Raw genomic sequence first — 22,440 nt, forward strand, 5'->3', positions numbered from 1 at the left:
TTCAGAAATTATGTCTATTGTAGCATCAGAAACAATTTTGACTTTTTCAATTGATCACGTAGGTTAGTCACTGATGTTTTTCCATTTCCCTTTCTTCTCCCTAAACTTTCCAGTGAAACCAACATCTCTAAACAATTATCAGAGTGAATGTAATGCCTGCTTTGTTTCTGAAATTCTTATTTAGTTCTGAAATATATTTATACCACACACCTATGAATACTATAGAGGTAATACTGTCTGTTTTAAACTTTGTAAGACATAATGGGCAGAATAATTTCAAACGTGTCTAATAAATCTTCTAAGATACTTATATTTTAGTTTACTCAGTACAAACCAAAGTCTTCTGTATGGAACACAAATCACTCAATAATACTCTTAAAGTATGAATTAATGTTTCATATCATGATGCTTTATTTCTTAATGCTATCCCTTATGATTTTATCCTGTGTAAGTATTCCTGTGGTGATCAGAACAGTTTTTATATTACTTTTGGCAGTAGAAAAACTAATCACTGCCTCCCTGCTCACATCCTTCTGGAAAGTACCTGTCCCCCCTGCAGCGGCCATTAGGGGGATGGTGAACCCAGGCAGCTTCTTGGTACCAAGTGACCCTGCCCCTAAAGGGACCCAAACAGATTCTCTTAGCCAAGAATTTGGAATTTAGAATGATCAAACTGAATGAACCATCCAGCTAAGAAAAACGGAGTCCAAGATCATGAAGAGATGCGACCGGAAGTTGGCTCTAAAAAAAGCCAAATCCAGTTCCGGAGAGAAGACAGCCAAAGTCAGCAAAGAAAGGCGGTTTTCGGAAAGAAGCAGTGGATAGAGCAGAAGCAAGAGGCCCGGGGGGAGCGGGAGCAGGCGGTCCCGGGAGACGCGGGGGGAGGGGCTGGCTGCCGGCCCCCGGGGTCCGGGCAGGTGTGACGAGCTCAGCTGTGCCCTGTTTCTCGCTCTCAGATGCTTGTGCTTCAAATTTTCTATGCAAGCTTGAGTAAATTTTTGTTAACTGCAACCTAATAATCCTGAAACTTATTTAAAAATTAAAAAGTATTTATAAATTTAATAACACCTGAAGGTGTTATAAACCAAAAGAGTGAAAGAGATTCTCCTTACAGTTCCATTTTGTATAGAATTACCAGATCCAAAGTATGTGAATAATAAAATATATATACTTTAATCTGAAAAAGAACTTTTCAATCTTAAGAACTTGTCAATCCGTATTAGACAATCATAAGCACCTTTTTTTTCACATGATGTCTATCACACAAGATGATCTAGTCAGAGGGCCTCTAGTAAATTCTCAAACATCTTCTTGCCCCCAATCAAAGCTAAACTCTAGCATGTGTTAAGCTTGAACTTAATGGAAAGTATGCTTTTTTGCTCAAGTAACACATTTTCTTTATGTGTTCCTACACTGGAATTTTTCCAAGTTGTGCTCTTATTTATTCTAAATTCGGTATATTTTTATATGTTAGGAGTCTTTTGATTGTAAGTGACAAAAACCCCAATGTTGAAATGGGTTGGACAAAAAGTGAAATTTATTGGCTCTCATGATAGGATTCTCTAACATTAGACTTCAGGTCTGGCTCAGACCATAACTAGTAATCTTTCTCTCTTCATCTCTTCACCCTGATTCCCCCTGAAGAACCTTCTTTCTTGGGTAGGTGCTCTCCTATTTTACATCCTGCCAGTTAAGAAATCCTGGCAAAAGGAAACTTCTCATTCTCAGTGTTTCCGGCAAATGTCTAACCCTGCTGCTAAGAATCAACTTCTGTGGCCGGGGGTAGAATGCTCTGAGTAGTAGGTCTGGCTCCTGTGTCCACTATGGACGTCACATGAAGGAAGAATGGAGTAATGTGCAGTGAGTAGTTTCACAAAGGAAAACCAAGGAGAAGGACAGATGGTGCTGAGAGGTGTAGGCAAAGGTACCCCCATAGGTACTCAGCACTCGACCCATTTCTGTACTTATTCTGACTCTGCAGGCCCACCACAGTTACTACTGTCTTCCTGTTGTCAGTTATGGCCTATTGACTTAGACGTTCTTATGCACAGACAGTGCGTTCTCTTTCAAATGGGATCCACTGACTCAAAAATCATTCATCCAGGGATAGTCTTAGGAGCCGGGACCTTTTATGTGATGTGATTCAAAGAGTGACTGCAGATTTCCTCTTTTTTCCAGATAGTCCTTCCCACTACCGGACACAGAGATGCACTTTTTTGGAACCTAGGGGTCTCAGAGTTTTCCAGTTTTATTTAAGCACAATATCGCCTGAGAGCAGTAGTATCTTAAGCCACTCAAAGATAGTGCTCTCGCAGGATTAGTTGATGGCTAGTGATAAAATATTCTGAGGGGCAGTATCTAAGGGAGATGGAAAAGTAGATGGTTTTTGTTGGCACAGCATCAAAGATTCACTTGGTCTAACTTCACAATTTTGCTTATGGTTACTCCTGCTCTAAGCCATCTTTTATTCTTGTTCAACTCCAATGGAAAAATACAGATAAATTATAATGGATATAAGAGAAGAGAAAAAAAATGACAAAAGGATTTCTTACTCATAGATGTTGAGAAAAATGAAGGTATTTCAAGTGACAAGGAAGACGATACGATAGCTATCCATCAGTTTGTGGGACTCTAGGTCTAATAAAGAAAATGTTGTTATCTTTGCAAGTTTTTCTGGTAGGAAAATCTCATTTCAGTAACAGATGTCTAGAATATGAAAACTATTATTAAATTCAAGTACAAAGCAATAATGTTTTATAGAATTGAATTGAAGAGGATTTAATTAAGTCTTTTAACAATTAGTGCCTTCTATGTGCTAGGCATTAATGTAGGTGTTTGGGATGCCTTGATACATAAAAGAGACTAAAATCCTCATCCTCATTAAGCTTACATGTTAGTAGAGGACACAGACAATAATCAACACAATAAATAAGTAAAATATGTAGAATAATAAGAACTTACAAATGCCATATGAAAAAGAAAATATAGGGTAAGTTCACAGAGATAAGGAGGGCTAGACAGGAGGGCTAGGGGTGGTAATGGTGCAATCTTAAGTAGGGTAGACTTGAGTGGGAAGATGACATTTAGGCAAAGACTTGAAATCACTGAAGGAATGAACCACACAGATGTTGGCAGGAAGAAGCTGTGGGCGGAGGGATCAGCGAGTGAGGAGTTCCCAGGTGAAGATGCGTCTGGAGGGTTCAGAGACAGCAATGAGGCTGGTGTGTCGGGATTGAATGAACAGGGAGGAAAGAAGGGGGAGATGAGAATAGAGAGGACGTCATACATTTTCTACCAAAATATTTTAGTACAAATTGGTTGTAGCCTCTGAGGTTCTAAAAATTTAGCTATCACATGTTTTTAAATGTGTTTTGCTTTGTAAATATGATTAGATTGACAAGGTCTGAGCTATGGTCTACTTTAGTTAGATATTATTTTTACCTATTTTAAATTTCCTCAATTTAGCATCTTATTTTATAAATAAATGTGAACTATTTCCTAAATTGGTGTCTCTCTCATGTATGCTAGAAGAGTGTTCTTAAAAATGTGTTTCCTTGACAGAGCTTAAGGATGTGAAACTGTCCTATGTGATTGTACGCAGCCACAGACCACAGAACGATAAAAGGATGTAGCCTTGCTGAAAATATGCCTAAAAGTGGATACTGCAAACAATCTCCCTCTAGTGTCCAAGAAAGAAAATGTGCAGACGTTACTTGAGAAGAATCTGTTGGAAACATTGCTTAAGTGAAGTCAGAGGGTGGAGTTCAGGTTGGGCCTTGACACCGATGCCCTGGGCAACTAAGGACCAGTTATTGACCAGAATCTTTAATAAATGAAGAGGTTTGATTGCATCATTGTGAAGTAACTTACCAGCTGATAACATTTATTGGAGATCGATTTTTACTATGTTGTGTTTGTCAATTCTAATTATATGTAAAATTAATTTCATAAACATTTATCAGTTTCAAACTCTGTGGATGGAGCTAAGGTATTTCGGGAAAAAATTGCAAAAACAGAAAATTAGGGTCCCTGCTCTTGATAGCTATAATATACTTTGGATTTTCTGTCCTGAGTATTTATTCCCAGCCCTGCCTCTGCCACTAAGCAACACAATTTATGGCTTCTTTCTTCCAGGGAATGTAAATGCTTAGAGAATAGCAATTCTTTCAGTGTCAGCCTAAGTAAACACAAGAAAGTAGGTCTATGAAAGGAATAAAATATTATATTCCAAAAATGGGTCTTATGCTATCTCCTGTCTCTTTCAGTGGTAAAGCTGAGAATCGATAGAATATTTTTTTTTTTTTTTGTGAGGAAGATCAGCCCTGAGCTAACATCTGCTGCCAATCCTCCTCTTTTTGCTAAGGAAGATTGGCCCTGGGCTAACATCTGTGCCCATCTTCCTCTACATTATATGGGACGCGGCCACAGCATGGCTTGACAAGTGGTGCGTCGGTGCGTGCCCGGGATCTGAACCTGCGAACCCTCGGGTTGTGAAAGTGGAGCGTGAGCACTTAACCGCTGCGCCACCAGGCCAGCTCGATAGGATATTTTTAATTGACAGAATTATAGGTCTTTTACTAATTGATGTAAAGTCAGACTTTTTTCCCTCTAGGCCTTGAGTTCTTGCTTGGTGTTTCCAGGTTATAAACATTTTTAAATTTTGTTTTTCTACCTGCTCAAGTAATACTTGAATATAAGTATTTCTTTACATTTACATAAATAAAACAAAAATACAAATGAATTATAAAAATTTAAATAATATTTGAATGTATATAATAAAAAATACCCCTCACTAACCCATTTCCCTCCATCCTACTTCCCTGCCCACATCAAAACCAACGTTAGGAGTTTGAGTTTCATTTAAATATTTGGCTTGTGAGCACACACACAGACACAGCTAGACTATTTCTCTGCATTGTGCTTTTCTCACTTAACTATAAAACTTGGAGATATTTGCATGTGATAACTATTCATTTATTTCTATTACTCTATCTCTGTGTATCTATTTACCTACCTATTCATCTATCCCTCCATCCATCCACCAATCCATCCAACCGTCCATCCATTTATCGATGTAATCTATCCTTTTTGACATCACGTATAAAGTCCCCTCTCTCCATTATTCGTCTTCACCTCTTTCTGCTCATCTGCATCCATCTCTATCACCAAAGATTGACTTTCCTTCCTTCCTGTTCACAAGACAGAAGATTCTACCAACAAATTCTGAGTTTGCATCTTCTTATATTAAGAAGGCACATAGATTTATCCAGTTATTTTTAGTGCTAATTCCAAGTTTCACAGGGAAGGAAGGGACTCAAAAGCCTTACTGGGTCAGATGTAACACCAAATCCATTACTGTGGCCAGGAAGGCAGATGGGGTAGCAACATGGCCACCGAAATGGAGCGTGCGCACTTAACTGCTTGCCCTGCAGTTACAAGGACTGTAAATGAGAGGCAGTTCTCAGGGAAATGGGTTCTCTGAGAAAGAGGTGGGTCCGGGCATCCAATTCAGTAAGTGCCCACTTATAGGTAAACTTCCCCTTAACAAATCAACTCAGTTGTAAAACCTTCCTCTCAAGGCGAGCTCTAATACCAGCAGCATTATTTTGGACATCCTCTTTTATTCCTCTCTAGCTTTTGGACCTGCATTACCACTATCCAGTCCACACTACAAGATGCACTGCCTTGGCGTCTGAGCCAGTGAAAGCATACTGGCTATTTCTTTCCCAAACTAAAGAACACATTTTCTGAAGTGTTATTACTGAAACAAAAGGATAGTATTATTGAAATCAGGTGCCAGCTGAAAAAACTCAAAACATATTTCTTCTAGGTATATCTCCTAGTAAGAAATACATAGGGATAGTGGCGCTGAAGCCAGCTCATTGCAGAAGAGTTTAGGAGAGGTTAATTCCTCATGAGGCCGTTAGGATACTTACAGACCCAATGTTTCCAGTTCTCTTGAAGAGGTTAGATCCACACATTACAGTTGTTTAATGTGTCTCTTAATTATCTTTTAATTTATGGGTGTCTTCCAACATCACCCTTCTTTCTTTGCATTTTGTTGTTGCTGCCTTCATAAAAACTGAGTCATTTGTTATGCAGAGTTTTGCAGGTGATCAGGATTTTACTGTTTTCAGCCCCATGGTGCTATTTAACATGTTCCTCCATTCCCTGTATGTCTGAAAATTTGTACTTCTAGAAGCTTGATTAGATTCAGATTCAATTTTTTTGACAAGACAACTTGATAGGTGGTAACGTGTACTTTCATCAAGCAGCACATCACGTGTGGCTGTCTCGACTTCCGTAATGTTATCGAACGCTGGTGATGACTGCCAAGTTTCCACAGCCCCTTAGGAACTGCAAAGTGGTGATATTCTAATTCTGCCATTTACTCTTTATATATTAACCACTATATGAAGAAAACTTCTTGACAATTGATTTGGTTATCCTGAAGTCTGGTGAGACTAGGAAAGGCAGAATAAGTGCTTATTTTTTTCTCCTTTTTCATTTTTCAAAACAGTAACCTGGTTATTTTGCATCCTCTGGAGGTGACCAATGATTTTTTAATATTGTTAGGGACTGATGGGTCTAAGTCTCTTTCATACGTTTGAGTATATTGCCCTTATTCTCCTTATTGGTGCACATTTTCCCAGCAGAGACTCTTTAAGTTGGCTTCTAAATCCTTCAGGCATGATCCCAGTAGTTTATAATTTCCGTGCTGATTTGTCAAGATGATTTTGTGTATTTCCTACTTCAGACTTGTAGTTGGCCTTTTCTGGAAAGAGCCCTGGATCCTTTCAGTAGGAAGTTAACAGTGATACTGAAAATTCAAATTCCAGTATACGGGGCTTATGTATACTTAGCCTCATGGATCTTACATCTGGTTCTCCTTTCTCCATTATAAAGTCCTGGTCCCCCACCACACAAAAGTAGTTATGATCCCATGGAAGCCACAGAACAGTCTCAGGATAATGATACCACCCCTACCACTAAGAATTTGATTATTGAAAATAGTTCCATAGTGAATAATTGTTTCATAGTTACGTGAGATATTTGTATGGTTACACAGCCAACACTGTCAAATAAGACGAGTTTATACCCACTGTGTCTTCCACCCTATTCCTGTCCGCCATTTTATTTTTGTGGTGGTTTAAATTTTTTTTTTAAATTGTAAGCAAAGACACAGATGGAGATACAGTTACAGATATGTATTTGTAACCCATGCTTTCTTAGTTAAATAATAGTACACAGTTTTCTATTTTGCTTTTTTTCACTTAATGATACAACTTGAAGATCATTCCATAGTAATATATAAATATATTACCCATTCCTTTTTACAGATACCTAGAACTCCGTTGTGGAAATGTCCTGAGTTTATTCAACCAATGTCCTACTTATGGACGTTTAGATTCTTTTCACACCCTTGATATTATAAATAGTGCTACAATAAGTACCTCTGTGTCCATGTCTTTTCCTATTTTTATTAGAGTATTTTTGAAATAAATTCCTAAAAGTGGGATTACTCACTAAGTCAAAGGGAAAAAGCAGGTGTAATTTTGCTAGATTGCTAAATTCTCCTCCATATGGGGTAATGCCATTTTGTATTCCCATACACAATGTATGAGGGTGCTTGTTTTCTCATAGCCCTGCTGTAGAGACATTGTCAAACACTTGGATTTTTGCAGTCTTATAAGTAAGAAATTATATATTGGTGTAGTTTTAATTTGCATTTCCCTTATTATGTACAAGCATTTTTAAAAATATTTTTAAGAGCCAATTAGTGTTTCCTCTAAAGTCCCTGTTCATTTCTCTAAGCTGTTTTCTTTATAGAGCTGTTGGAGTTTTCCTTTTCCATTTTTAGAAGCTCTTTATACTTTTGTCTCTGATATAAGATGCAAATATTTTTTCCTGTTTGTCATTAATCTTTTAGCTTTGTTTATAGCGAATTTTACCATGAAAAAAATCATCTTTATGAAATCAAATTTTTCAATCTTTCCTTTTATTACTCCTGGGTTTTAAATCAGAAGAGCATTTCCCTGGTTATGGAGGAATTCAGTTTATGGAGGAATTCATCCATGTTTTCTTTTTACCTCTTGCATTGTTTTATGGTTTTTTACATTTAAATTTTTGATCCATTTGGAATTTTTCTGTTAGAGCATGAGGAATAGATCTAGTTTTAACTTCTTCATATGACTTTCTAGCTAAACCAATGCCTAAAAAGTCCATCTTTTAGCCCACGGATTTGGGATGCTGCTTCTATCGTATACTGAATATCCATATGCTGAGTATAACTCTGAGTGTTCTATCATGTCACACTGGACTGTGTGTCTGTTTATGTACCAATAACAATTAATGCCTTTTCTAGAGACTTTAATTTCTGGTAAATTTATTTTCATCTCTCCAATCACTACTTTTCTTTTTCTGAGTTTTCCTGACCCTTCTTGTTTACTCTCCCCAAAGATTTTTGATGAATTTTTAAATCAATTTTCCCAGTTTCAGGGAAAAAGAAATGTGTATTTTTACTGAGATTATATTAAATTTATTAATTATTCCAGGTATAACTGACATCTTTATAATGTTGAGTCTTCTACTCCAAGAATATTGTATAACTTTCTATTTGTTTAAGTTTATTCTTTTATCTTTTGGGAGTATTAGTTGTTTTCATATAGATTTTGTACATTTCAGGTTGTGTTTACACCTAAGAATTGTATTATTAGTTTTTGGCAATTGACATGGGGTCTTCTCTTCCGTATAACCTCTGAATGATTTTTTTAATATATGAAGACTGTTGATTATTGGATATTAAGTTTAAAAATGGCTCCTTTAGTAAATTCTATTTTTCAGATTTTCCAGATATATACTTACATTATCTCAAAATAGAAAGAGTTTTACTTTAACCTTTCCAATTTTTATGGCTGTAATTGATTTCTGTTGCTCAACTGAAGGACTGTTACTGATGCCACAGTGCTCTGTGGTAGTGGAGACTGTGGTCATTTTAGTCTTGTTTCTGACCTCATGTAAGCATCAAGTGATTCCCTATTAAGTAAAGATGCTAACTTTTGTGATGAGGTATATATATCTATGTATCTCCATAATTTCACCTTCTATTGGGTAATTTTTAACATGAATGGTGTTGGTTGGGTGCTGCCAAATGCTTTCCCTGCGTCTATGGAGATGATCCTATTATTCTGCTCCTTAGCTTTATTATACTGATGGAGCATAATAATGGATTTCCCAAACTTACATTTCTGAATAAACCCCATTCAGTCATGGTGTATTGTTTAAAAGGGCTGTTGGATTTCGTTTACTACTACTTTATTTAAGATTTCTGCACATCAGTATTTACAAGGACATTGGTCTGTTGCTCTCTCTCTCACTCTCTCTCTCGTATAACTTGTTACTACATATAGCCATTATATAATACCGTGTCTCTCTCTCTCTCTCTCTCTCTCTCTCTGAAGACCATCATGTAGGCTTAGTTCTACAGGTAATCATATATTTAGTACCAGTCCTTATTTCAGTGTCTCCCCAGTCATTGTGGTTGTCTAAATCTTATTTTCTGGTAGATTTCTAAGGAAGGGCTTATGTAATAATATTCTCTGACTTCTTGGATTCACAAACCAATTTGTCTGGAACTTTTGTACACAAAGATCAGTTTAGTTGGATTCAAAATACTTGGTTCATATTTTCTTTCTTTGAATATCTTACATATGTTACTTAATTGTCTCGTGGAAGAAAACATGGTTGTTGAAAGTGACATGATATTTTTGCCTACTGGCCAAAGGATATATTTTCAAGTTCAGTAGTTTAACTGGAATATGTTATGATGTTTTCCATTCTGGGTTGACTATTCCCTGGACATACATAACTTTATGTATGCAGTCTCAAACTTTTTGTTTTTGTTCATGATATTTTAGAAGATTTTCTGAAATTATTTTAGTTAGTGCTTGTTTTGTTCCACTGCTTGGGTTTCTTATTTGGGAAAAACTATTATAAGTATGTTGGATCTTCTTTGCCTGTCTTCTATGTTTATTATTTTTCTTGAACTCTTTTTGTCTCTTTCCTTACTTCTTTTTGGCTTATCTAAAGTCTTTCTTTTTCATCTGATATTTCTTCTAAAGCATTACGTGTTGCTCTTTTGTTCTTTCTAGTTCAATCTTCCCTTCTGAAATTATTTTTCTTGTTATATCTCTTTTCAAATCTTTCTTATCTTGGAACATATTATTAGAGTTTTTCTGATTCTGATTCACGATGCTTTTTCATAGTTTCAGTTTTGTTCTCTATTTCTTTACATGTTTGGAATATTATGTTACTGTTTCTATGTGTTACTGGGCGTTGTTTTTTAGCTTTCAGTGATGCTATTCTAGTCCCTATTCTCTTCTTTTCACATATTAAATTTATGCAGGATTGGGCCACAGTCCTTTTTTTTGCTCAATTTTAAGTCAGTTAAGTTTGTCTTTGCTATGAGAGAAAGGGTTGGACCAGAATAACTTTTCTAGCTGCATTGCTCTAGCACTCCTTCTCCTACTATGTTTATGAGTGACTTTAAAAACGGCCTCATATTCTTGAGATCAATTTCTTCCCTTTGCTCATTTGTATCTAGACTTTTTCTTTTTGTCCTGATTGTTCCTTGCCTGCTAAATTTGGATTCTATTTCCAGGAGTTTCTCTTCACTGAGGGCTTTGCTCCTTGATGTAGAGCCCACAGAACCCACTCCCTGTTGGCTTTGTCTACTGTTCTCAGCTTGGCTGTGTTCTTTCCGGTGAAGACCTGGTGGAGACATGAAGATTATCTTGTTCTCAGAGCCCCATCAGTTTCCCTCAGCACCCTTTTTCACAGAAGCTGATACCCTGTGGGCCTTATAACTACTGCTGATTTTGCCCACTCACCTTGCTGCCTAACTGTACTGTAGATGTTGTCTATATTTCTTTGGTTTTGTTATCCTAGTGTCTTTTTCTGGTTTTGTATAGCAGAAGTTTAAAAACTATGCCATCATGTACTCCCAGACTCGACCTTCAAATTTTTACCAATTGGCTTTTTGAATAACACTGCCCCCTTGTGTTGGGGCTGCTTTATTTGATGGTTTATCACAAGCAGTAGAATAAGTGGTAACCTCATGATTGAGTGAGGAGGGAAGCAGCTTGTTGAAGTAGCTTCCTTAAAGAACCAGGACAAAAAGATGCAAACATTGTCACAGTGGTGGACAGCCACAGGCGCTAAAGGAGGGATAAGTACTGAGTTCCTTTGATTTTGTAGTATTTTTTCCAAGTAGCCAGAGAAAGTTGGAGAATAAAGTGGTAGTAAGTGAGATTAAGTAGGTGGTGTTCATTTCCAATGCATTCTGCACATTCATCAGACCATTTGCAACATCGTTCATTTGCCTTTGTTTATGAGTGGTTTGGAAGAGTTTTTACAGTAGACTTAAATGCCACGTGGGCAACCTCTGCAGAGGCCTTAACAAAGGAAGACAGCCCCTTGCGTGTACTGGGTAAGGGAAAGCTTTCTGATTATTTTTTTAAATCTTGGCAATCTAAGATGTGAGAAGTATTCCTCATGGGAAGAATAGACGACTTCTTTTCTCAGGTCTCTTTCACTCAATAACACTGGTATAGGAAAGACCTTTAAACTCTTTTTCCCAGAAAAGTTACTTTGTAATAATCTCTAGCTCTTCATCTGTTTTACCATTTATAAATGTGTATTACCGCCCTCTGCTGCATGAACTTGGACCTCTCCTACTCTTGCAGACTAATAATAACTGTGGAAGATAATTGGAACTCTTGTCAGAGAATAATATCACGATAGGTTGCAATTTCCATCCCCCACATTTATGGATTTACTTAGAGGCATTACTTAGAGTGGTTTCTGTAGAGGCATTTTAACATTAAATGGCCATTGAAAAAGAAAATCAGATGATCGTGTATGCTATATTCAGAAAGTGCTTTACAAATGAGTGACAGATAGTGTACAACTTACTTATAATTAAGTCTTAAGCTCTATCTACACTTGGCTAAAGAGAATGAAGAGTGTTGGACTGTAGTAAGCATAACTTTTGATCAGAACTTGCATCTGTGGGCTTTTTTTAAGGGATGACCTCCTAGAATTATGCAAACATTTAGAAGAAAATCAGATAATTCCATGAATTTGAAAGTAGTGCTCAGAAGAGTATAATGAGTCTTGCCTTTTCATGTTAGAAAGGGTCCCAGTTTGCATATCCCTGGCTCCAGGGCTAGCTCCAGTATTATGTGAGGGGAGAAATATACTCATTATTATAGAACCAAAGGATAATTTTTAAAATTTGAACAATCTTATTACATGCTGAGATCATATCTAAATAATACTTTTTGATACCTAAAAGGCAAATTGATCAAAGATTTAAGAATTTCATTTTCTTCTTACTTAAAATACACAACATTGGTATTGGAGAAAAGGCTAACCCCATTTTAGAGAATGGAAACAGTTGTTGTGTTCCAGGAGATATCACTTGATCTTAGGAAGACACAAATCTGCACATATATTCTTGACACTAACAGCCAAAATAGCATTTTATGGATTTCGTAAAGAACAACAACAAAAACCTAAACTAAATTTGAGCTTATTCTAACTCAGATTTCTTGATAATTTAAAAAAGAAGTGGTCAAAGTGCACATATATTAAAAAATGATTTCATGAGCAGTTTCAATGAAATTAGATATTCCCTCTGCTTCCACATATTTAGCACGGCCTTGAATTAATTAAAGGCACTCTGATTCCAAGTGACTATTAATTTACAGAGTAAATTGAACAAATCAAATTAAATAAATGGACAAATTAAGTTAGTGACAGAACAACTTGCTGATTGCTAGGTCACTCTATTTCTGATTGCCGCTTCCTTTTTCTTTGGTCTACAATGATTTCATTTCTGTATCATGTACTCCTGTATTTTATTGTTTCCATCTTTCATTAACAAAGTGCTGTTTTTAAATGTAGAAATGACCTTATCTGCTTGGCAAATAGCTTGTATTCTTTGTTTTCTTTTTCAGGGTCCCAGGGGAATCCTGCCAATCACATTCAGACTCAGTCAGCTGGGTTCATAATAGCCATAATCCACACACAGAAGAAGGTGAGGAAGTCAATATCATTAACACAAGCCAGAGGTGAAATGGTAACAGGAAAAATTTAAACAACACTTTTAAGTGGACGTGCGACACATCTCCCACATTAAGTTTAGGAACTCTGGTAGAGTTCCAGAAATGTTACTCTTTCCCCAAATATTTAAATATGCACGATGTCTATAAATCCGTCTATTATGGACTGAATTGTGTTGTCCCCCTGCAAATTCATATGTTGAAACCCTAACCCTCAGTCCCTCAGGGTGTCACGGCATTTGGAGATGAGGTCTTTAAAAAGGTAATTAAGCTAAAATGAGGTCTTCAGGGAGGCCCTAATCCAATATGACTTGTGTCCTTATAAGAGCAGGAAATTTGGACAAAGACTGAGGGACAACCTCACAAGGACACAGAGAGAAGATGGCCACCTACAAGCCAGAGAGGGAGGCCTCAGGAGAAACCAAACCTGCCGACACCTTGATCTTGGACTTCTCACCTCCAGAACTGCGAGAAAATACATTTCTGTTGTTTAAGCCACCCGGTCTGTAGTACTTTGTTATAGCAGCCCGAGCTGACTACGGCAGCATCCTTGTAGCAGAGAGCTGGTTTTGGTTCTCTGCTAAACCATCATTCCATTTCCAAGAGGCTTTACCACACTGGGCAAAGCTGCGGTATCTGTGTCATCTACTTACGTTCTTGGTGTTGCCTGCAGCCTTTACCGGGTGGTTTATCTTGGCCCCTGCGGAGGAATCAACGTTAAGCCCAGCTGCAAGGATGCACAAGCACCTCCTTCCTCTTCTGACGGAGCCTCCTTTCCTCAGGTGCCAGCCACGTCGTCGCGCCGCCGGGCAGCTGCGACCACACATGAGGGCCGCGTGTGCTGCAGGCCCCTCTTTGCTCAGCATTAGTTTAATATTGGACGTTGTTTTAAAGGCATGAAGTATGGGATGCAAATAAGAGATGGTACATGGAAAGTACTGAAGCCGGGGACATAGTAAGCATTCAATATAGTTTGGTTATTATTATTATTTTTATTATTTCTATATATTCCAAGCCAGTTACCTACAAAATTCCTTAAGCTGTTTGAAGTTCAATATCTTGCCTTTCATACTCCAAACTGCTTTTGAGCATTGTAGCTTATTCCTAGAGTACCAAAAAGTAGGGTCTATTTAAAAATGATCATTTGAAGATAAACTAAACACAATTTACATTTCCTATTACCATGCCCAACTATGCTTCAAACACAGATTTTAAATTGCCACTTGGGAACCTATTTCTTTATTTTCTGCAAATAGTTTTCCCATTATTTTCTATCTGTGCCACACTTTATTTTATAGATAAGGTTTTCCCCTGTTCCTTAGTCATCGGTTCGGATCAATGACCAGGACAAACACATTGTAGCAGGACTGCATTAGCTAGTCTGCCCTTCCATTTTCTGTTATTCCCTTCTTCAAATGACCAATCACTTCTGACTGAATACACTGCCAGATTTTCAATAGTTTCTCCATTTGAGTAATGTTTTCTTTGGGAATAATCTGTAATGATAACAGGATAGAAATCCATCCATCTTGCTGTTGACAGGTTGAGGGCTCATAGAATATGTTGCCCAACTCACTGTGGCTTCCAAACCTGAGCAGTTAACAGATTAAAACCAACCAACCAACACAACCTTCTCCCCAGTAAAAACAATAACAAAAACAGGCATTTAAAGATGCATGTTGCTGGACCCCTATCCCATGAGGTCCTGTCAAAAATACGGCAGCTCTAACTTCCTCATGGGACTTGTATAGAACCCTAGAGATGTAAGGCACAGAATTTGGAAACCACTGGTTCAGATTATCTAAAAGTTGTTTGTTTTGTTCCTCATCAAGATGAGATTTCTTGCAACGAACCTCTCTCAAGAATTAAGAACCTCTCTTTCACTGCCAAGTATAGGACTGTTTCCAAAGATGAATCTTGAAACAGCCTGCCAGAACTCAGCAATGGGAGTAAGTGGACCACCAAGAAGGATATGCAGCGTATAGGAAACTGTGCATCATGAAGGGAAGAGTTTGGTGTTAAACATTTGGAGATTGTTTCTAATCTCATCTCCACCTAAGGTCACTCACATGCACAAGAATCAATAGAAGTTTGTCTACCTGAGTCTCTGACTATATTATTTGCACACTTTTTATTAGTTGGGCTCAGGCTCTAGGGGAGGGATCTGTTCGGTAATTGTCTTTCATTTGGGTGGCAGACAAAGTACTGAGAAGATGATCAATATGTCAAGAGTCAAAAACCAAGCCATTGGCTAAGCAATTATTATGTTTCTGATTGATTTACTGTGAAATCCCTTGAACCATCTCATTTGTGCACATTGTGTCAAGCACAGCTAGAGATGTGAGTGATGAGACCTTCGCTCATTAGCTGGTCCTATTGTCCACAAGATCAGGGCAGAAAAGAGTTAACAGCTGAAACTACGGCGGGGGTCAAATAGGAGATGCAATTTTTCATATCTGGTATGGAAATTAGTCCTATCAAGAAACACAAAAAATGTTCACAATACTGGTGCTAACTTACCTTTATTACAAATTATTTAAAGTGTAATTGGCAACAACACATGGTGCTGTTGTTCCTAAGACAGAATGAGAAACATAAAAGTCTCATGTGATAAGATCCCAAGTGTGAGAATAGAGAAGCGGGTAGCCTGGTTTACTATGGAGAGAAGAAACCCACACAACCATATTCTCCAAATCCTTTAACATCCAACAAGATGAAGGTCTTTCACGTTCATCCTGTGTGGACAAGATGATTTGGGGTCCTATAGGACCTACTAAAATGTAATTTCCCTTCCCAAGTTTGCCATGGGATCATAATTCTGTTCTTACTAACCTAAAATGACCACAACTAGTGTCATTTCTTTGGGTTCAACCACAAATGTAGTACCGTCTCCCTGTACACTACTAAAATGTACCTGCAACTTATAAGGAAAGGAGAGACTCTGGGGACATCTCTGAATTTTTATTCCCATAGTCACATGAATTCAGTCCAGCTCAGAAGTTCCCGATACCCTAGGAAAGACTGAGACTGGCAGAATGAGTAGTGGATGAGCACAGAGGAAGGCTCAGCGCAGCGACTCCCGAGAGCGGCCAGAGGCAGATTTCAGCGAGGCAAGGCCCTGACAGTGAACTGCAAGCCTCTCTCTGGCCGAGGCCCTGACTTACTCACCTTTGTATCGTCAAGGCCCTAAACTTAATAAATGTGCAATGAATACATGAACAACTGCTAAGTAGACTATTGTAGGAAGTGGTTACTAATACAGGGAGAGAGATAATGGGATGAAAGACAAGAATAAAGCGACGAGATGTACACTTAGCTTACCTTGGGGCTACATATTCAGAAGGAAACCAGGATCCAGAAACAACTGCTGAGATGGTTGTGGTTTTTCTGTGGAACCAAAATGACCCCGCAGCTGGAGGAGTAGAGAGAAGAGGGAAAGTATGGCCAAAGGGAAAGACGTCCACGGAGGCGTTTTCATCCTATCCTTACTTATGTACACGTTGCTTTTATATGGTTACTCCCTAATGATGTTGTTGTAAAAGGCATAAAAAACCTGTTTTTCCAAGTGGAATATGAAGCTTGTATCTTCCTACTTATGAAAACACACATGAGAAAACACATGTGGGGTTATGACAGTAATCCAAAGGATTCTGTTTATTGTGGTAGTCGATTTGGGGTATGCATATTTACTTTTCTACATACAGGTTATGTGTGTCTGTTTCTGTCTGTCGCACAGTTGTACAGAGAGCATTCGGATCATGAGTGAAATTAGTCTCTACCTCCTTTTTAGCCTGAAGTGTAATTGTCTATGATTTAGCACTTGATTCCATAAGTGTGATTTTGTTTTATACATACGTGAGAATGTCTCTGCAAGCGAACATCACGTGGACTTTGATTTTTAACTGTATTTGTACAGTTTGCTTTGGGAGCTTATAGGGTGTGGTGTGAGCTTCTGGGATAATCTCTTTATCGCGAGACCCAGAGCCGAGGGCTTTCTTGAGAGTGAATTCGCTGAGGTTGACATTACTTTTTATTAGCACGTGTCACTCACAAGTGGTAGGTCTGACTAGGTGGGATCCTATCTTGGTTGGAGGTAAAGAAAGAGGGAACTGACAGAAACAGGCAAAGCATCTTCCCACTTTGTCTTGGTTCACCTGAGTTTCTTCTCCAGCAGGTGGTGGACATCCACACCCCTCCAGGGGATGTAGAGTGACTGCTTCCCTACATATTTAGCTCTCTCTTGTCTTTTTTTGTGCTCTAAAATACTCGTGAAAAATATCTGAACCAGAGGACCCCTAACTTAATTTTCTCCTTTTCTCTAATGTTTTTTGATTGGCAAATCAGAATGAAGGCAAAAGATACACTCTGTGTAAGGTCTAAGCACAGCATCCCACTGCTTATTTGTAGGATCTGGATCGGTTTCCTTGCCCTCTGCAGTGTCTGGGATGCTTCAGCTTACCCCTACAAAGCCGTTCCTGCGCGTATTTTTAAAAAGAGAAAAAAAAAATTAACGTGAAAATCTCTACCCTAAGGAAGCACAAGGCAATCCAGAGAGAAGACAACATGACAGAGGGCTCCTCAAGTTTCAGTCCGCTTTTGCTTGTGTATTAAAAAAAAAAAATTTTTTTTTTCTGAAAATGAAGAATTCCACGGCAGACAGACTCACAGATCAGGGCAGAGAAATGTGGAAAGCTGGTGCTCTCTGAGAGAACCCACGCTTTAGAACTCTGCCCTTTTCTGGGGAAAGGAAAAGATCACTAACGTTCGTACTTGGCGACCACAGGTTGACTGTATCCCACTGCACATGCTGGTGTCTGCCGGGATCAGGTGTGAAAGCAGAGGAGCTCAGGTCCGAAAATTCTAGAGTGTGGCTCCACTCTAGATTCCACCCTAATTCTAGAGAGCAGCCCCTTCCCCTGGCTCTGAGCCACCAAGTTGTGCCGCGCTGCCTCGATTTCTCCGCGCGCAGGAGAAAGGCAACAACTTCCAAACCACCGCTCTCACTGCTTTGGAAGCCTCGGTGCCTGATGGCCAAACCTCTCCAAGCCAAGCCTGCTGGGACCGCGTCTCTCCTGCAGCTCCTCCGAGCCTCGCCCGGCAGCTGCCACCCGCGCCCCCAAGCGCCGCGCGCCCGCGCGCCTTCGCCGCTCCGGGAGACTCCTTCCACCTTCGCAGAAGGGAACCGGCCCTGGGGGCCTTGGTGTCTGGCAGGAAAGTCTTCCCAAGGAATTCCCAGGGGCTAGGAGGCAGGAAGCCAAGGAAGGCTGGACCTCAAAGGCTCCCCTACCCCCGTCCATTCTTGTCTAGTGTTTCCTCTTCGCGAAGGGTCCAGTTGCCTGGCGCGGTAAAGTTGCCGGGTAGAGCTGTGAGGTTCAAACGCTCAGAGCGTCCCCGGGGGAAACCGGTTCCTTCCAGCCCCGCAGAGACATAGACATGTCTGCGGTGCGGTGGGTGTGGGCTGGAGGGCGGAGAAGGAGGAGACTAGAAAGTCCTAAACTAGAAAGTCTCCCCGCAAGGAGACTAGGAGCATCTTTCCCCTTCTCTTGTCCTCTTCTCCCCATCCGGATAGGTTGGGCACCCCCTGGCGCACCAACACAGCGCCAGCCTCACACATCCCCTGGGAGGCACAGGCTCAAACCCAGCGTGAGTGCGCACAGACACGGTATTAACGCCCGGACGCTCCCTTCCCTAACACTTCTCTAGGGCTTTTGCAGTGCTCCTGCCGGTGTCAGGGCCTGGACATGGGTTGGGGACCCAAGGAACGGTGCTGGCGGCGCCGAAGCACGGGGGCAGCTTGCCCCTCTCCACTTCCACATTTGCCCTCCTCCTGTTGCCAAAGGCCCTTCCACCCACTGGAGCTGTTGTCAGGAATTAGGAGCCCTCCTGCTCCTCTGGGGGTGAATCTCACTTTCTCAGTTGTTGTGGGGCGGAAGAGGAGCGGGAGGGGGACGAGGCAGAAGCAGGAGGGGAAGCCGCAGAAGGAGCGGCCGCGGGGGAAGGGGAAGAGGGGGCGGGAACGTGGGGGTTGAGGGAGACGTTTTCACTCTTTGTCACTCTTGAATTGGGGGCGGAGGAAAAAAACCCCACGGTGGGAAGCTATAAAAAGCACAGGGGGCGGCGGTGAGAGAGCAGACCGAGAGAGGGAGGCCTGGCCAGCGCAGGGCCGCTGCCAGGGCATCGCTGCCGGGTGCACCCCGGGGACAACGCTGTGGGGCGACCTTGCGCGCGCGCGTGGGGACCGCGGCTCGCTCAGACCTGCAGGGTCCGGTCTGGAGGCGGTTCCTGATCCCCCATTCTAGCGCCCGCTAACTTTGAAAAGGAGGACTTGTGTCCTGCAGAGGTTGAGATATAAAGGATAGGGAAGGAACAGAGGAGAGAAAAGCGACTGAGGCCGGAGAAGAAGGAGCTCGTGTAGACTCCTGAGCAATTCGGAGGAGGAGGCCTGGGCCGCGGAGACCCGGGCGGGACCGCGGAGGTGCGGGGCAAGGAGCCACGCAAGCGGTGCGGTCCGCGGGGCTGGGTCTTCTTGCACCTCGGGTCACGCCCTCTTGGCTGGAAGGCGCGTCGCTTTTGATTGCTTCCAGTTCCTGAGAACTTCCTGCCCCAGTGGAGAAGCGGGTCTGGTTTGGGTCGCGCTCGCTCCAGGTCTGAGGCGTGAGACTGAGTTCACCCGGGGCTGGGCCCCCAAAGCCAAGTGGGGTTAGGGGAACAGAGTCTGCGAGCCCCCGAGCCCCAAGTGAGGGGCCCCGAGTTGGGGTCCTCCTTCCCCTTGCATCCGCATCTCTCCTCGCTCTGCGCCTCCCCGGGGACCTCTCGCCGGGAGATGGCCGCGTTGATGTGGGGCAAGGACTCGTCCCGCTGCCTGCTCCTTCTGGCCGCGGTGCTGATGGCGGAGAGCTCACAGCTCGGCAGTTCGCGGGCCAAACTCAACTCCATCAAGTCCTCTCTGGGCGGGGAGACGCCTGCACAGGCCGCCAATCGATCTGCGGGGACATACCAAGGACTGGCTTTCGGCGGCAGTAAGAAGGGCAAAAACCTGGGGCAGGTAGGAAAACACCCCCAATACACTCTTCGGCTGGCACTCTTGCGCGCGTCGTTTGCCTTTGAGCCCCTCGAGTGCGCTCCCAGGTGTGGCGCGCACGACAGCTGGGGAGGGGTTCCCTGAAGCAGGTCTGCGCGGGCGGGGGTGGCTGGGTGGCTGCTGGTACTGGAGCGCGTGGAAAGGGCGGGTTAGGGTCTGTCCTTGCTTTGGGACATGGGACATGCACCAGGATCTAGTGCGAACCGGTGGGGAAAGTGGCCAGAATGATCCTTCTCCAAATCTAACACGGCGATGCCCAGGATGATGTTAATAGCTAACACATGGCAACGATTGTGTGTCAGGCACTGTTCTAAAAGTTTTACATGTATTTAATCTTCACAACCCTCTGAGCTAGGCGCTGTCACCGTCCCCGTTCTGTAAAGGCAGAAATTGAGGCACGGAGTAGAAGCTATTCGCCCAAGTCACACCGCTAGTGTAAGTGGCAGAGCGGGATTCCAACCCGAACTGTCGGACTCCGGGTCCTGGGCTCTTAACCATTACATTTTACAATCTGGAGGGGGAATTTACCCTTTTCAGGTTCTGCTTCCCTCCCAACCACTTTCTCCCTTCAAAGATGTGAGGTCCCAGAGAAGTTCAAAAGACGGTATTTCTCACTCCTGTAGGATTGTAAATAAAAAAATCCAGGAGACAGCAGAATAATGAAGTGACAACGACAGCATCGGAGGCACGGGCGACCTGGGTGCCCACAAGGAAGACGCCGGGGGCATTTTTGCGAGAGGGAACTTTCCACCGGCATCTCCGTTTCTCTGTCACACAGACAGATAGATTGACAGTCGCATGCAAACAGTTACACAAACAGACACACACAGAGACACGAGCGCGCACACTTGGCACCCGCTGTGGCCGGCGCGCGGCGGCCAGGAGATGGGGCTCTGTGGGCACTGGGAACCACGACAGCTCCCCCTTCCGCTCCTTTTGTAGGAAGCCAAACCGAAAGCCAGTTTGCCAAACAGCACAACACCTCGAACAGCTCAGCTGTCAACCCATGAAAGCGGCTCGTTGCCCCCAGATCCGTGCGGGGTTCTCTGTTTCATCAGGGGAGCCCGTTGCCGCCGCGCTGCGCTCTCTCGGTGCCCTCCATTGCCCCTGCCCCCAGTGCAGGCGGTAGGGTAAAGGTTGACAGTGGGGCCAGGCCTGGGTGGAAGCGAGGGAAGCCTTGGCCCGTCTTGGCCCCCTACTGCCCTCTGACGGGGACAGTTTTGCTAGTTTTGCAGTTCCAGAATGCTTCCTGGGCTTTGAAATGTCAAACATTTCAGCTATCCTCTCAAAGGAATACGAAGTCTGCAATCACAGGATTTTTTTCAGGTCTTAAGGGAAATAAACTATATCTGGGCATACATACTACATGCAAACATCTCCTTTGCACTTTCTCACACATGTATACATAACATCCACAATTACATGACCACTCTCATCTCTTTTTTCTCTTGCCTCGGAAGCACCCTGACGTTTTCAAAGGGAATGAACTACATTCTCTTAAAAGTCCATCATGAGATGGGGAAAGGTTACAAAGGAAGGATGCTCTTAGCCCACACCATAACGCTTTTCTCTAATGCTACTGACTTCAAATTCCACACTGTCAGCGTGGAAAGAGCTTGATGTTTAGTTCAGCCAAGGAAGGAGGGATGGACCCGATACTCTTTTGAGGTTCCTTTCGATTCTACTCCGTGTATGTTCTGTGAGTTTCTGTAAAGGACTTTCTGTTTCTGTCACCATTGGGCCCCAACCCCCGATGTTCCCCAAATTATCAGTTGTGTCAGCACTGTCATTGCCATGGGGTTACATGGACTATACTGGGAGTGCACCCCAGAACCTCGCTTATCCTTTATTTTTCAATGGTACATCTGTGTATAAGTATGTATAAAATATGTCTGTTTATTTTGCTCTCTCTCCAAATATCTGCTCCTTGAAGAGGTTGCAGCTCCACTTGCGTCTTCAAATTGAAAATTGATTGATTTATTTTACAAATGAGTTGAATTTCTTCTTTCTTTTTGAATTGAATTTCTTATATGCTCTCCATTACTTAGTGGTTCTATGGAATATATTTCATTATATTTACTTAACTGTACTACCAGATCCTTAAAGTTTGACGTTGGGTTTGTGAGAAAATTGTAACTTATCAGAGATAATGGTCACAGAAAATAAAACATTGAGCTGACTCACAGGAAGATAGCTGGAAAATGGGAGGATTATCTTTTGTATACTGTGGCTTCT

At 41.7% G+C, this 22,440-nt stretch overlaps 1 protein-coding gene across 1 annotated transcript in view; it reads left to right on the forward strand.

Annotated features, from left to right (window-relative positions):
• Nucleotides 1–19,947: 19,947 nt before the first annotated feature.
• The window catches only part of DKK2 (dickkopf Wnt signaling pathway inhibitor 2), a 101,250-nt gene continuing 98,757 nt past the window's right edge, over nucleotides 19,948–22,440 (forward strand). Inside the window, exons 1-2 of the mRNA XM_087437214.1 lie at nucleotides 19,948–20,169; nucleotides 21,148–21,330. Of these exons, the coding sequence (XP_087293340.1) occupies nucleotides 19,948–20,169; nucleotides 21,148–21,330 (405 nt within the window). The remainder of the gene's footprint in view (nucleotides 20,170–21,147; nucleotides 21,331–22,440) is intronic.

This window comes from Ceratotherium simum, chromosome 12, assembly GCF_057802395.1.
Source record: "Ceratotherium simum simum isolate JZ-2026a chromosome 12, ASM5780239v1, whole genome shotgun sequence".
NCBI lineage: Eukaryota > Metazoa > Chordata > Mammalia > Perissodactyla > Rhinocerotidae > Ceratotherium > Ceratotherium simum.